Source organism: Sus scrofa, chromosome 6 (assembly GCF_000003025.6).
Source record: "Sus scrofa isolate TJ Tabasco breed Duroc chromosome 6, Sscrofa11.1, whole genome shotgun sequence".
NCBI lineage: Eukaryota > Metazoa > Chordata > Mammalia > Artiodactyla > Suidae > Sus > Sus scrofa.
Window position 1 is genome coordinate 62107885 of NC_010448.4, and position 15271 is coordinate 62123155.

At 44.1% G+C, this 15271-nt stretch overlaps 1 protein-coding gene across 2 annotated transcripts in view; it reads left to right on the forward strand.

Annotated features, from left to right (window-relative positions):
- ZNF134 (zinc finger protein 134) overlaps positions 1-13911 on the forward strand; it is a 38986-nt gene extending 25075 nt beyond the window's left edge. The window contains exons 1-3 of one of the 2 annotated variants that reach the window (XM_003128115.4): positions 5808-6101; positions 10590-10687; positions 12096-13911. In XM_003128115.4, the coding sequence (XP_003128163.1) occupies positions 10648-10687; positions 12096-13336 (1281 nt within the window). In that variant the 5' untranslated portion in view covers positions 5808-6101; positions 10590-10647 and the 3' untranslated portion in view covers positions 13337-13911. Of the gene's footprint in view, positions 1-5807; positions 6102-10589; positions 10688-12095 lie in introns of those variants that run through there. The other variant, XM_021097342.1, reaches the window with a different exon arrangement.

The window sequence follows — 15271 nt, forward strand, 5'->3', positions numbered from 1 at the left end:
AACCCACAAGCAGGGCCAAGGATCGAACCTGCATCCTCATGGATACTAGTCGGGTTCATTTCCTCCAAGCCACAAGGGGAACTCCTAATTTGTATATTTTATATATATGTTTTTTCAGAGATGATCTCAACTCCTTCTGCGGATGCTGTCACCACAATTAAAGGTGAAATGATAATTACTTCCCAGCAAGGAGATGAGATCCCAGTGTACCTTTATCTCAGGGATAAGATGCCTCCTTTGCACACATGCTCCAAATGTGACCATGACACCCGCTCTCCCAGTAGAGAATGACATGATGGTAAGTGGAACTTCCTTTTAGATAAAGAGAAATTCTTGGAGAAACATGATATTTCTCTGAGAACATATTAAGAAATATTATATGTAAATATAATCTTCTTTCCTAGAGTAAGAATGTGGAGACAAATATATAAGGAGGGATATTTTCTGAGAATTCCCAGGAAGTAAAATCCTGTCCCTGGGCTGTCTTAACATCTGTCCTCTGACATTTCTGTTATAATTCTCTGAAATTCTGGGGTTAGGGAGCACGAATCATAAGGTGATACTAATGTGTTAAAAATCTACATGCAACGCTGACATTTAACTAGATATAAAGGTCCTTAGAAATCTCTTGAACTTTAGCAGCTGCTTTGAACATGTTGTGGTTTCTAAAGTCATTACTTGACTCAACTTTACAAGTAGTCCTAACTTGGTCTGTTCTAACCACAAAGATCCAGTTAGAGGGGCTCCTGGTGGTGATTATTCTGCCACTTTCCCAGGAAATAAAATGTGCCCAATATTGTACCTTTTTTTATTTTTTTATTTTTTATTTTTTTTTGCTTTTTAGGGCTGTTTCCACTGTGCCACAATGGGAACTCCCCAATTTAGTTCCTAATTGTCCCTCTAGAGACTGCAATTTGATCAAAGAAATGAGATGGGGGTGTGTTTGTACATGAATGCCTGCATTTCTTTTTTTTTTTTTTTTTTTTTTTTTCCTTTTTCTTTTTACAACCACACCTGTGGCATATGGAAGTTCCCAGACCAGGGGTCGAATTGGAGCTGCAGCTGCCAGCCTACACAACAACCACTGCAACACTGGATCTGAGCCAAATCTGCCACCTGCCTCACAGCTTGTGGCAACACTGAATCCTTAACCCACTGAGCCAGGCCAGGCATCGAACCTGCATCCTCAGGGACACTATGTTGGGTTCTTAACCCACTGAGCCATAACAGGAACTCCCTCTGCATTTCTTAGTAGGTGATATGGGACCAGAATTGACAGAATATTTGTTTCTATATTATTTACCCAAACTGTTGTTTGGGTACTCCTGCTCAATTAGGCTATCGTTATTAAATTTCAATTTTATGATTTGTCTATATTATTATGATTCATGTTATATCTTCATAGCTCTTTCATTTGGATTTGTTAATTTCTAATATTTATATTTTAAAATTTTACCAGTGATTTCTTAAATTTTTAATTGTTGTAAACACTCTACCTTTTTCCTTAGAAATATTTGAACAAAAAAAAAGAAATATTTGAACAAATTTTTATGCATATACATGAAATAAATCTCCTTTTCTCCTTCACTATATCACTTCTCTATATCACACTTGACTTATGATCTATTATGACATTTGTATCCTTCCAGAAACGTTTTGATTCATTATCATTTTCTTCTTTTTCTTTTTTGGCTGTGTCTGAGGCACACAAAAATTTCCAGGCCAGGGATTGAACCCACATCATAGCAGCGATCCAAGCCACAACAGTGTCAATGCCAGATCCTCAACTTGCTGAGCCACCAGCAAACTCATTTTCTTTTTTCTTATCTTGCTACACCTGCAGCATATAGAAATGTTCAGACTAGGGGTCAAATCAGAGCTTTAGCTTCAGACCTACACCACAGTAACACCAGATCCAAGCCACATCTGTGACCTATGCTGCAGCTTGCAGCAATGCTGGATCCTTAACCCATTGAGCAAGGGCAGGGATTGAACTCTCATCCTAACAGAGACAACATTGTGTCCTTAACCTGCTGAGCCACAATGGGAACTCCCATTTTCTTTTTTAAATTAATCTTCACTTTAAAAGTACTCTTTTTTTGGGGGGGTCCTACTTAGGGTCACACCTGTGGCATACGGAGGTTCCCAGGCTAGGGGTCGAATCGGTGCTGTAGCTGCCAGCCTTCGCCACAGCCACAGAAATACCAGATCCCAGCTGCGTCTGTGATATACACCACAGCTCATGGCAATGCTGGATCCTTAACCCTTAACTGAGAGAAGCCAGGGTAGACCTGCGTACTTATGGATGCTAGTCAGATTTGTTTTCGCTGAGCCACAAGGGGAACTCCTAATCTGCCCTTTACTAGGATTCCAATATTTCCTAAACTTTAATGCCATTTATATAATTTATATAATTTGATCCTCTCATGCCTATTAACATAAACAAGTGAAAAATTACTATAGAAATGATAGTTCTTGTTTGATGAATACTGATTTAATTTTCTAGAAAACATCTAACATTTAGGTGGTTATGAAAAACTGCTATCTGGAGTTCTCATTGTGGCTCTGTGGTAACAAACCCGACTAATATCCATGAAGATGTGTATTCAATCCCTGGCCCCACTCAGTGGGTTAAGGACCCGGCATTGCCGTGAGCTGTGGTGGAGGTTGCAGACATGGCTTAGATCCTGTGTTGCTCTGGCTGTGGTGTAGGCTGGTGACTACAGCTCTGATTAGATCCCTAGCCTGGGAACCTCCATATGCCGTGGGTGGGGCCCTCAAAAAAGACAAAAAGACAGACACACAGAAAAAAGAAAGATCCTACTCTTATAGCATTATAAAAATTTTCACATTAGGAAACCATAATCATGTAATGTTTCTTTAGACAAAGTTCTGTGAGAAATTAATATGAAAATTTATTTTATTTTTATTTATTTATCTACTTCATCCTTTTAGGGCCACACGCGTGGTATATGCAGGTTCCCAGGCTAGGGGTCTAATCAGAGGTGTTGCTGCCAGCCTACACCAGAGCCACAACGCCAGATCCGAGCCGAGTCTTCGACCTACACCACAGCTCATGGAACCGCTGGATCCTTAACCCACTGAGTGGGGTCAGGGATCTAATCCGCAACCTAATGGTTCCTAGTCAGATTCGCTTCTGCTGCACCAAGAGGGGAACTACCTTTTTTTTTTTTTTTTTTTTTTTTTTGCAATACGAAAATTTATTATGTGAAGTTCTCTTGTGGCACAGTGGGTTAAGGATTGTCAATGCAGAGGCTTGGGTCACTGCTGTAGTGTGAGTTCAATCCCTGGCTCAGGAACTTCTATAGGCCACAGGTTCAGCCAAAAAAACTAAATAAAAACAAAAAAAACAAAAACTGGCCTGGAGAGTTCCTATTGTGGCACAGCAGAAACAATCCCAATTAGGATCCACGAGGTTTTGGGTTCGATCCCTGGCCTGGATCAGTTGGTTAAGGATCTGGCATTCCCGTAAGCTGTGGTGTAGGTCACAGACAGGGCTCAGATCTGGCATTGCTGTGGCTGTGGTGTAGGCCGGCGGCTACAGCTCTGATTAGACCCCTAGCCTGGGAACCTCCATATACTGCGGGTGCAGCCCTAAAAAGACAAAAAGACCAAAAAAAAATCTGGCCCGGAAACTTCCCTCATGCTTCAGGCTTGGCCAACAAAACAAATCAAGACAAAGATACAAAGGTCTAAATCTAACAGGTAAACTATGTAGGAGTGTATATATTTTTTTGAAAAAATGATTTGTGGTATGTACTTAGTAAGCGACGCATAAAATACAAGCCATAGAGTAATTTAACCTCATTGTAATATTGGAGTATGTGAGAATGTACAATCAGATAAAAGCCATGAAAGAATTAAAATTTTACATAAGAACAATAGAAAGTAGTGACAGTAATGTTCTACTTGCCCACCTTTATCCATGAGATGAACCTTCATACTTTTATTCCCCCCCACCCCGAACCTGTATCATACGGAAGTTCCCAGGCTGGGGGTGCAATTGGAGTTGCAGCTGCTGGCCCATGTCACAGCCACAGCAAAGCAGGATCCCAGTCCCATCTGCGACCTGTACCATAGCTCTTAGCAATGCCGCAGGACCCTTAACCCATTGAGCGGGGTCAGGAATTGAACCCACATCCTAATGGTTACTAGTTGGGTTCATAATCGCTGAGCCACAGCGGGTTCTCCTGATCATACGTTTTTTAACATTTAAAATTAAATAACTATATTTCTTTTTTTTTTTCTTTCTTTTTTTGTCTTTTTGCCTTTTCTAGGGCCGCTCCTGTGGCACATGGAGGTTCCCAGGCTAGGGGTGTAATGCGAGCTGTAGCTGCCAGCCCACACCACAGCCACAGCAACACAGGATCCAATCCATGTCTGTGACCCCCAACACAACTCACAGCAATGCCGGATCCTTAACCCACTGAGTGAGGCCGGGGATCGAACCCACAACCTCATGGTTCCTAGTCGGATTCGTTAACCATTGAGCCATGACGGGAACTCTGGAAAATTAAATAAATATATTTCTTAAGAGAAAAAGTAACAAATATAAAATGAGGATTTTCTTTGAAATTATGCATATGAATGATAAATTTAAGAGGAGATACCGTTTATACATAAAAATATACTCATTCGACAATATTCAATTCAGGTTCACATCCTCACTTTGTAAAATGTTTTTTGGGGGGAAGGGTGGGCTGCACCACAGTGGTGACAAGGAGGGATCCTTAACCCCCTGAGCCACTAAGAAACTCCTACATGTTTTTATTTTAGTTTGTTTCTGGGTTCAGATGTCACACTTGCTGGGTTCAGATGTCACCTTTGCTGCCACTAGGACCTAGACACATGTCAGTCACCATCCTGGCACACAAACGCATTTGTAATGGTTCTTTTCAGAGAGGTGGCATATCCCTAAAAGGAAATAAATATACCTTCAGCTCTTTGGCCAGAATATCATTTGTATTAGAAAAATGCTTGCTTCTCCCCGGATTGGACACCGTTGGTGACTACATCGTGAGGAAAGTCACCTTCCTTGACCTCCTGTTTCAGAATACTCCAGTAACCTGTCTTCTTCCTCACAGCCCTGTCAGGTCTTCTTTCTAGGAAAAGCAGATTCTTTTCTGAGGAAGAGCCCAAGAGTCCACTTGCTTCAGGGTGCCCCAACATCATTCCTTTTTCCACCCCATAACCCTGTCTGCAGACAATTCTCTCTTACCCGTAACTCAACTGATGTTCACAAAACCAACTTAAAGCTTCCATCTGTAAGTATTTAAAAAACAAGGAAATATGAGTGAATTCAACTTGACACTTGATGTGGTGTGTCCACCTGGTTTTGTTGTTGTCGTCGTCGTCTGTATTGTTTTGGGTTTTTTGGTCGCACTGGCGGCATACGAAAGTTTGGGGGCCCAGGGACTGAACCCACGCCATAGCAGCCACTCGGCCACAGCAGTGGTAAGGCGGGATCTTTAACCCGCTACACCACCAAGGAAAGCCCCCCATTTGGTTCTGTAGCTTTGGGGAGTATGTGAGAGGACGTTTCTAAACATTTGTTCCATCCCCGAAGAGTACACTACACGGAACAGGGGCGCGGGCTGTTTAAGTAAAGCGAAGTACCGCTGCTTGGTCTGTACCTCTAAGCCCCTTTCCCAGCGTTCTTTGCGGTACACCCAGGCCGCGAGAGCGTCACAGCGCCGCCGTGATCGATCGCTTAGTGGGAACTACATTACCCAGTGACCTCTGCGCCGCGAAGGGGCGGTACTGTTTAGGCGGTTCCGTACGTGCGGGAGTTCTCTGGGAGGGACTTCCGGCGGCCTTGGCGGTGCAGACATTTTGTCTGCCTGGGGTCGACCCGTCTTAGCAGCACCTCCGGGGCTGTGATTAGCTCCAGAGGTGACGGGAAGCGGGAAGGCGCAGCAGCCAACCGTTTTTCCGCTGTAGAGAGGCTCGATGGTGGCAACGCCCGCGAGAATTCCACCGCCGGAGCCGAGCGACGGCAGTGTCCAGTTCCCGACCTGGGACCTCACGACTCGGTGTGGTCCGGTTGTGATGGCGGCCGCCTGGGCGACGGACCCCCGTAGGTGGGTGCTGTGTTCCCGGGATCTTGACGCGTCCCGACTCCCACCTCGGAATCGTAGCGCCCCGAATGAGTGATGCCTACTGAGGTCATTGTGACCCAGGCACCAGGGCGCTGTGAATGGAGTCTCTGTTTCTAACAGCCAGTGTAGAAGAGTGTTATTGGCCGAGCGACTAGCACGAGCAAAGGCTTGGGGGGTGCAACTGAGCCAGGAGCGTTCGGGGAACCGGGGTGCTCACGTCGTCGGGGGAGCAGAGAGTGCGAGTAGTAGTTATACCAGAAATGTCAGGGTAAGGCGATTATCTTTATTAGGAGGAATCTGGGAGCCATAGAGGGACGTGATCTGATCAAGAATTTTTTCAGGTATCACAAAGCTCGTTCAGGGGAAATCAGACTGGAGTGGAGTGGAGGTGATGAAGGTGAAGGTTGGGAGACCAGACCACTGAGGAGGCCACAAACTCCAGGAACGTCGTGGTGGGGGCTGTACCAGAAAAGTGGCAGGAGGGGTTTGCAGTGGATAGTCACTAAATTCTGGAGAGGTTTCATAGGTAGAGCCGATAGAATTTTCTGCTGTATCACGTATGGCCGTGATTGAAAAAGGGTTGTGAGGGACTATCCAAATTTTGTTTTGTTTTTTTCCCTCAACATCTGAAAGAATAGAAGTGGGTCTGTTGGAACAGGGAGCACCTTTCAAGGGGATCAGCATTTTGGACATGGTAAATAGAAGGGGTCTCACAGTAGAGGCCTCACATAAATATACGGATGTGCTGATGTGGAGTTCTGCGGAGTAGGCTAGGCGCGGAGACCTGGGGAATGAGGCCTCAGGTCAAAGCCTGGAAATAAGATTTAGGGAGAGAATATTAAAAATATTATTTTGTGTGGTCCCTGGGTAAGAGATTGGAGTGTAGGGAAGAAGGGGTGGACATCTCTGAGATTCCTTCTAGAAAGTAGAAGTCCTGGGATATAAAAGGATTCTGGCTGGTTAAGGAAGAGGAGAGGACTGTGTGGTGTTAGGAACACCCTAACAGAGTGGAGGTGAAAAGCAAGTTGGAAGGTGCCATAGGTGCCCGCCGGAGGAACTGCCCTGCAGCAGAGGTAGTCAGTCAGCCTAGTGGAGCAGTCCCACCCCAATCCAGGACACTGGTACATCAGCTCCCTAACTACTCAAGTAAGGAGAAATATGAACACCTCTAATGAAGGGCCACCAGCATGCTCAACTTCAGAAGAGTATGTCCCAGGTAGGCTGGTGTGAAAGGACTACTGTATACCTGGCAAATACATGTAAGAAGGCAGTTAAAATTTAAAAATATGTAAGTATTGGAGTTCCAGCTGTAGCACAGTGGGATCATGTGGTCTCTCAAGATCCCTGGCCCCAGAACTCCATAAGCTGTGGGCCAGCCAAAACCAAAAGAAAAAAAAATACATAGGTATTGTAAATTTCTACTAGTGCTTAATAATTAAGTGATGTGTTTGCTTCTAAGTTTATGATTACAGTCGAAACTGTTATGTATCAAATTTTCTTTTCTTTTTTGTTTTTTTGGTCTTTTTAGGACCACACCTGTGGCATATGGAAGTTCCCAGGCTAGGGGTCGAATCAGAGCTACAGCTGCAGGCCTACACCACAGCTCATGGCAACTCCAGATTCTTAACCCACTGAGAAAGGCCAGGGATCGAACCCACACCCTCATGGATACTAGTTGGGTTCATTACTAATGAGCCTTGACAGAAACTCCTCAAATTTTCTCAAAGACTTAATAAACAAGCCCAGAATTTAAAAGAATGTATTACTTAATTTGCAACAAAAACATACGTAAAAATGTTAACCTTGTGGACAGCAAAAGTTAACTCAGTGGTACTTGATGTGTACTAACATGTCTGATACAAACAGTAGCCCTATTAGGTGGCTACCACTATTATCCATGCTTTGTAGGTGAGGGCACTGAGACAGATCTCTGTTCATGGTCACCCTGCTGACAGCATATAGCACTAAGGTCTGAGTATCTGAAGTTAGACAACCTGAAATCATCCCCACCACAGGCCAGGGGTTAGGGGAACAATTCAGTCTGTGAGACCCTAGTGTGGTAACCTGCCACTCCCACTTCCCTCTTTCTGCCAGGTTGCTATAGTGCCAGAAGCATTCATGGCTCTTGAATAGGTGAGTGTAATGTGCTCAGGTCCTCTTTCAACCGAGCCCATTCTCCCCATCATCTTGGCAACCTAGTATGGCAAATAGTGGAGTGTCTTGGGAATCTTAACCTACCTCTCTGTCTGCCATTTGGTTTGGGGATCCTGGTGTCACCAGAGCTCTTGTGCTCTGAAATCTATTCAAGAATTACATGGAAAGGTTTACATTCATAGCAAGCAATGGAATGGAGTGTGGAAGTGTGTCCCAGTCATAGGAATGAGCATGTGCTAATGCATCACTTGAGAGTGAACTGTGTATGTGCAGGGAACCTCAGGTCACATTAAGTCTGGTGATCAGAGAGCAGGGGATAAGATTCAGCTCCAGAATGGCAGCCCAGTAGAGCTGGGCTTCTGTTTTGAAAGCAGAGAGAAAGTTTGGAGCAGAGAAAGGAGTGATCTGATTCCAGTCTTAACAGAGTTTTTTTGGCTGCATAATGAAGACTATAAGGGTAGGAAGGAAGACTATTGATGATGGCTGGACCAGAGTGGTAGCTATGGAGGTGAATGACAAGTGTTTGGATTCTGGTGGTTTGTTTGGTTTGTTTGTTTAGGCTCATTTCTTTCTGTTTTTTGTTTGTTTGTTTTTTGGTAAGACTAACCAGATTTTCTGATGTGGATGGTGAGAGAAAGAAGGGGAAGAGCTAGGGATGACCCCATGTTTTTTCATGAGAACACATAAGGAAGAAAAAATTCTTAGCTGAAGTAGTAAAGATGGTGGTAGAAGTCATTTTCAGAGGTAACATCAGTAATTAGATTTTGATTATTTTGAATCTGTGGTGTTCCAAAGACATCTGAGTTGAGTTAATAAGTGGACAGCTGGACACATGGGTGCAGACTTCAGAGGAGGGATTCAAGTTGCAGATATTGACAAGGTGACAGCTAGTAAGTGGATTAGGATAGAGCTGTGTATCAGATTTAGAGAGAGGCTCTTTTTGTCGTGGCAGCAATGTCATTAGGGCTCTGGAAAAGAGGTGGGCACAGTGGACTGGAAATAGGAGTTACCTAAGAGACAAGAAAGGGGAGGTTAGTGTCCATAGTGGTCAGAGAAAATAGAATCTGGCACTTGCCACTTTCAGGGAGAAAATGGACATGAAATGAATGCTGGAGTAAAGCAGTAATAGAGGTGAGATGAATGTGAGAGGTGTTTATTCCCTTCTCTGTGCTTCTCAAGTTTTTATGGTGACCTTTCATGGGGAGTTTCGATCAAGCTGGTAGATTAATTCAGGGTTGAACTGGGTCAGTTGGCGGAGTTCCTTTGCCTAGGGTTGAGGGCCAGTGGGTGTGAGCTTTGCATGAGAGTTTAGTGGTAAGTGTTAAGCCTGTGATTAATGAAGGCATATCATCCCCAGCGTGGAGCAACAAAGTGGGAACAAGCTGGCTTTATCTGATAATCTGCACATGATTCTGAACTGCTGAAGTTGAATCGGGAGGGAAGAATTTAAAAGCTGAATTGAGAAATACCTGTGGCAGTGGGAGCCATTGTTTGAGGCTGGATGTAATCCCAAATACATTAACCAAGCATTCTCTGGATGCTTTGTGCAGGTTTACATCTGGGAGGTACCTATGTTGTGAGCCTCCACAGATAATGAAGGAAACGTGGTCTAAAGAGTGATGTGTATATCAAGCTGGAATCTGAATTCATGGCCTGGGGGGCTTTGGGACTGAGGGTTTCAAGGGGAGTGAGGAGCTCAAATTTGTATGTAAGAGGCATAATCTCTGGATCCCATGGGAACCAGCTGGTGGGAGAAGGGTTGGTCCCTGCCTGATAGACACAGATTATACAGTGTCTGTCTGTCCACTTGCTTGCTGTTCTAGGCTGAACAATGGAAAATGAGAAGAGATGAGGCTGAACAATGGAAAATGAGGAAAGAAGAGGCATCAGTCACACAAAGTCCTGCAGTTTGAAAGAGGGAGCTGGGGAGGAGAGTGGACCATGGGTACCCCCTCAGCTCCTCTGGGTTACAGGGTTCAGCTGTGTATATTGCCTCCTCCATTCCTTATGTTTCCCAATGTCTGTGGCCCCAAACTTGTCAGAAAGAATTCAAAGGTCAAGAGTCGTGTGGTCAGCCCAATGGATACTACCCTGCCTGTCTTCTCTTCCTGGGTAGATGGCTCTTTCTCCACTCATGAGCCCTCTGTCGTGAATTACAGTAGTGGTTACTCCTTGTGGAGTCTGCTGGGTTTTTCCTTCAAGACATTCATTTTGTAATATTTATTTTTCTTTTAATCTCTCATGGCAGGGGCTACCCTGGGTCTCTGCTTTCCTACTTAACTTGCTTGTCTTTCTTCTGTGACTTCTGTCTTCTAGATCCTCTGTGATTGCTGAACTGTAGCATGGGAAAGAACAAGTGTCTGAGTAAGGGGTCATGACTCTGGCCATGGCAGAAGGGGCTTGGATGGGCCCTGGTGAGTCATGCTTGGGGAGGATGTGACTTTAGGGATAGGTTGAGATAGCACCAGAAATCTGTCCTGTGCCCTCTACTGTTTAGTGCCCAGGCTATAGGCCATACCTTATTTCTCTTTTCCTTCCCATTTTGGATACTTTACTTACTTGTCATTGCTGTAATGATCTCTGTCCCAGTGCCATCCACCCCACTCATCAGTACTCTCTACTGTTCCTCTATATTGCGCTCCTCTATTGGACATGAAACATACACATCTTCTTATATAGTTTTTTTTTTTTTTTTTTTTTTGGTCTTTTTGCTATTTCTTGGGCCGCTCCCGCAGCATATGGAGGTTCCCAGGCTAGGGGTTGAATCGGAGCTGTAGCCACTGGCCTACGCCAGAGCCACAGCAACACGGGATCCGAGCCACGTCTGCAACCTACACCACAGCTCACAGCAACACTGCATCCTTAACCCACTGAGCAAGGGCAGGGACCGAACTTGCAACCTCATGGTTCCTAGTCAGATTCGTTAACCACTGCGCCACAACGGGAACTCCTTCTTATATAGTTTTTGAGGAATTCCCATAGTGGCGCTGCAGAAACAAATCCAACTAGTATCCATCAGAGTGCAGATGTGATCCCTGGCCTCACTCAGTTGGTCGGGGATCTGGCATCACTGTGTGCTGTGGCCAGTAGCTGTAGCCTGGGAACTTCATATGCTGAGGGTGCAGCCCTAAAAAAAAGAAAAAAAATAGTTTTTCAATACCAGTTACTCATTTTATTTTATTTATTTTTATTATTATTATTACTTTTCTGTCTTTTTGACTTTTCTAGGGCCACTCCCGTGGCACATGGAAGTTCCCAGGCTAGGGGTCTAATTGGAGCCGTAGCCACCAGCCTATGCCAGAGCCACAGCAATGCAGGATCTGAGCTGCATCTGCAACCTACACCACAGCTCACGGCAATGCCAGATCTTTAACCCACTGAGCAAGGCCAGGGATTGAACCCGCAACCTCATGGTTCCTAGTCGGATTCGTTAACCCCAGTTACTCATTTTAAATCAGATTTTCTGGGCTTAGATATACATTTCTGGATCATGATCACTTGTTACCAATAGCCAAAATCCTCCTAAAAGTTATTCGCAAAGTGTAAGTTGGAGGTCTTGCCTGGCTCTTTGCCCTGAGCTACACCCCATCCTTGTGTCTTTGTCTCTTGTAAGACCTTTCCCATTCTGTAACCCCTTAAGGGTCTTAAAGTCTAATACTGCACAACTGCTCTTTCTTCAACCTGATCTCAAATCTGTCATCCTGCCCTGTGAACTAAATCCTGGGTATTCTAGACACATGTTTGTGTTAGGGATGTCCACTTCCACTGAAGTTATCAACAGCATTTTTTTTTTTTTTTTTTTTTTTTTTTTTTTCCTTTCAGGTTGTTGGCATGGAGTGGAGAATGAAGAGGCAACTTCTGAGCAGAGTGTTTCTGTAGGAGTGTTACATGTTCGTACTTCCAAGGTAGATTCATTGACTCAGGTGACTTACACTTGTGACTTATGTGGTCCCATTTTGAAAGATATTTTACACCTGGATGAACACCAAGAAACATGCCATGGAGTGAAATCTTACACATGTGGGGCATGTGGGAGACAATTCTGGTTCAGTGCAAACTTTGACCAGCATCAGAAGCCATACATTATGGAGAAACTCTTAAGAGAAGACAAAAGCAAGACCTCTTTTGTGAAGAACTGTAGAGTTTGTCAGGAACCTCACCTGTTAGAGAAGCTCTTTGCCTGTAAGGAGGAGCAGAAGGACTTTCAGGACAGTTTGGGCAGTCACCAGCAAAAGGCCACCCACAGCAAGAGGAAGACAAGGAGCACTGAGAGTGGGGAGACCTTTCATATTGGACAAATGGATTACAAATGCAGTGAATGTGGGAAAGCTTTCAGCCGCAAAGACACACTTGTCCAGCACCAGAGAATCCATACTGGAGAAAGGCCTTATGAGTGCAACGAATGTGGGAAAGCCTTCAGCCGCAAAGCCACACTCATCCAACACCAGAGAATCCATACAGGAGAAAGGCCTTATGAGTGTAGTGAATGTGGGAAAGCCTTTAGCCGCAAAGACAACCTTACCCAGCACAAAAGAATTCACACTGGAGAGATGCCTTATAAATGTCATGAATGTGGAAAACACTTCAGTCATCACTCCAACCTAATTGTACACCAGAGAGTTCATAATGGAGCAAGGCCTTATAAGTGCAACAATTGTGGGAAAGTCTTCAGACACAAATCTACACTTGTTCAGCATGAGAGTATCCATACTGGAGAAAACCCTTATGTTTGCAGTGATTGTGGGAAATCCTTTGGTCACAAATACACCCTCATTAAACACCAGAGAATTCATACTGAGACAAGGCCTTTTGAGTGCGTTGAATGTGGGAAATTCTTTAGCCGAAGCTCTGACTTTATTGCACACCAGAGAGTTCACACGGGTGAAAGGCCTTTTGTTTGCAGCAAATGTGGGAAAGATTTCATCAGAACCTCCCACCTTGTTCGGCACCAAAAAGTTCATACTGGAGAAAGGCCGTATGAATGCAATGAATGTGGAAAATCTTATAGCTTAAGCTCCCACCTCATTAGGCACCAGAAAGTTCACACTGCAGGAAGGCTTTAGGAATGCTTTCAACACGATGGGACTCATGGAGAGGAGCTCTGTGACTCCCTTTGGAGAGGGAGACATCAATCTTATGTTGAACCTCATATATCTGAACATTAACACTGGGAAGATACTTTATGAATGCCAGATACAGGGGAAGCTTTCAGGGTCTAATTTGCACTTTCAGACCTGCTCAGGTACCTTGCCTAATTTGTCGATGTCAAAGCCTATGGCTGAAACCATCTCAACTCTACCAGCTTAGTTACCCAAAGATCCTTATGAGAAGCAGACTTTGTACTCTCTCTCTCCAATTCCTGGAGGGAATTTTAAGAAACCTGGGTTAAATGAGAGTCCTCATTTCCTCCCCTCTGACTTGGAAAAGCAGTGGACATGATCCATCTTCAGCCAAGAGGACCTGAGCTGTGTTCTCGTAGCAGAAAAGGTTTATTCTCTTCTTGGACATTGTTGGTCTCTTGTAATAAATACTCGTGACAGATTTTTCCAGTCTCCAAGTCACCCAACCTGGCTGACCCACTTGTCTCATGTTGCTCTGGTTTGTGAGATAATAAAGACCTTATTATTTAAGCTACCTTAAATCTTGGAGGTTCTTTTTGCTGTTTAGAGTGGTTTGAAAACAATTAGGCTCTGCCAGATTGAAGTGGTAAACAGTGTTTGTGGGGGCTTTTGACTTTGTGTGCCTCAGATGGAACAGTAGGTTGACAGAACAGTTCTCAGTCCAATTTTGTTGTTAATTTACATTGCTGACCAAAGCTTAGATGAGAATCCAGGGCTTGGCAGGCCTGATTTTCTCTGGACTTCAGAGTTATTAGAGGGTCCAGGCATCACCTTAAGGGGGTAATATGTAACAAATTGTGTTTTTTGGAAGCAGCATGGCTGGAATGTCTTGTATCTACCACATGTCCCACATTTTCCAGCACTGTTGAGGGGCAGCTTTTCCTCAGGACCTGCCAGGTGCCATATGTCCTGAAGGCCAGAATTTGTACACAGGTCACTTGCTGTAAGACCTACTGTGTCCAGGAAGGAAACAAAGTTGATATAGAAACACTGAGTGTTGGGAGTTCCCATTGTGGTGCAGCAGAAATGAATCTGACTAGGAGCCATCATGTTGAGGGTTCAACCCTGGCCTCGCTCAGTAGGTTAAGGATCCAGCGTTGTCATGAGCTGTGGTGTAGGTTGCAGACATGGCTCAGATCTGGTGTTACTGTGGCTGTGGCACAAGCCGGCAGCTACAGCTCTGATTCAACCCCTAGCCTGGGAACCTTCATATGCCAAGGGTTTGGCCCTAAAAAGCAAAAAAAAAAAAAAAAAAAAAAAAAAAAAAAAGAGGAGAGAAACACTGAGTGTAAATAGTTGGGATTAAAGAGACTTCAGCAAACGAGAGTGGTTGTACTCATTGTGAAAACACTTCCATAAACATTCAGATCACTTTGAATGAGATCAGGGTGTATGAAATTTCTCATGCTGCCCAGGGCTGTGACCCTTATGAACAGGATCAGTGGCAGAGTAAAAAATGTAGTTTTCTGTGTGTGTAGTTTTCTGTAGTTTTCAGGCTCTTTACCTGATGTCTTTGCTGCATGGAGAGAACCCTGGGACTGAAAATAAAGGTAGAGTCAACATGCAGTATCATGAACACACTTAAAGTGTACAGTTTGGTAAGACTTAATATATGTATACACATTTAAAATCATCATTTAGTCATGATACTGGACATAACCATCACCCTCAAAGTTAACTCAAGCTGCTTCAGAAGCCATTTCTCAATGCCCTTCCTAATACTTTCCCTACCACCCTTAGGCAACCATTGATTTACTTTCAATATACATAAACTTGCTATTTAAGTGAAACTTTTAATTTATTTCTGTCTGCTGTCTTGCAACATGATTATTTTGAGATTCATCCATATTTTGTGTGTGAATAACTCATTCCCTTTGT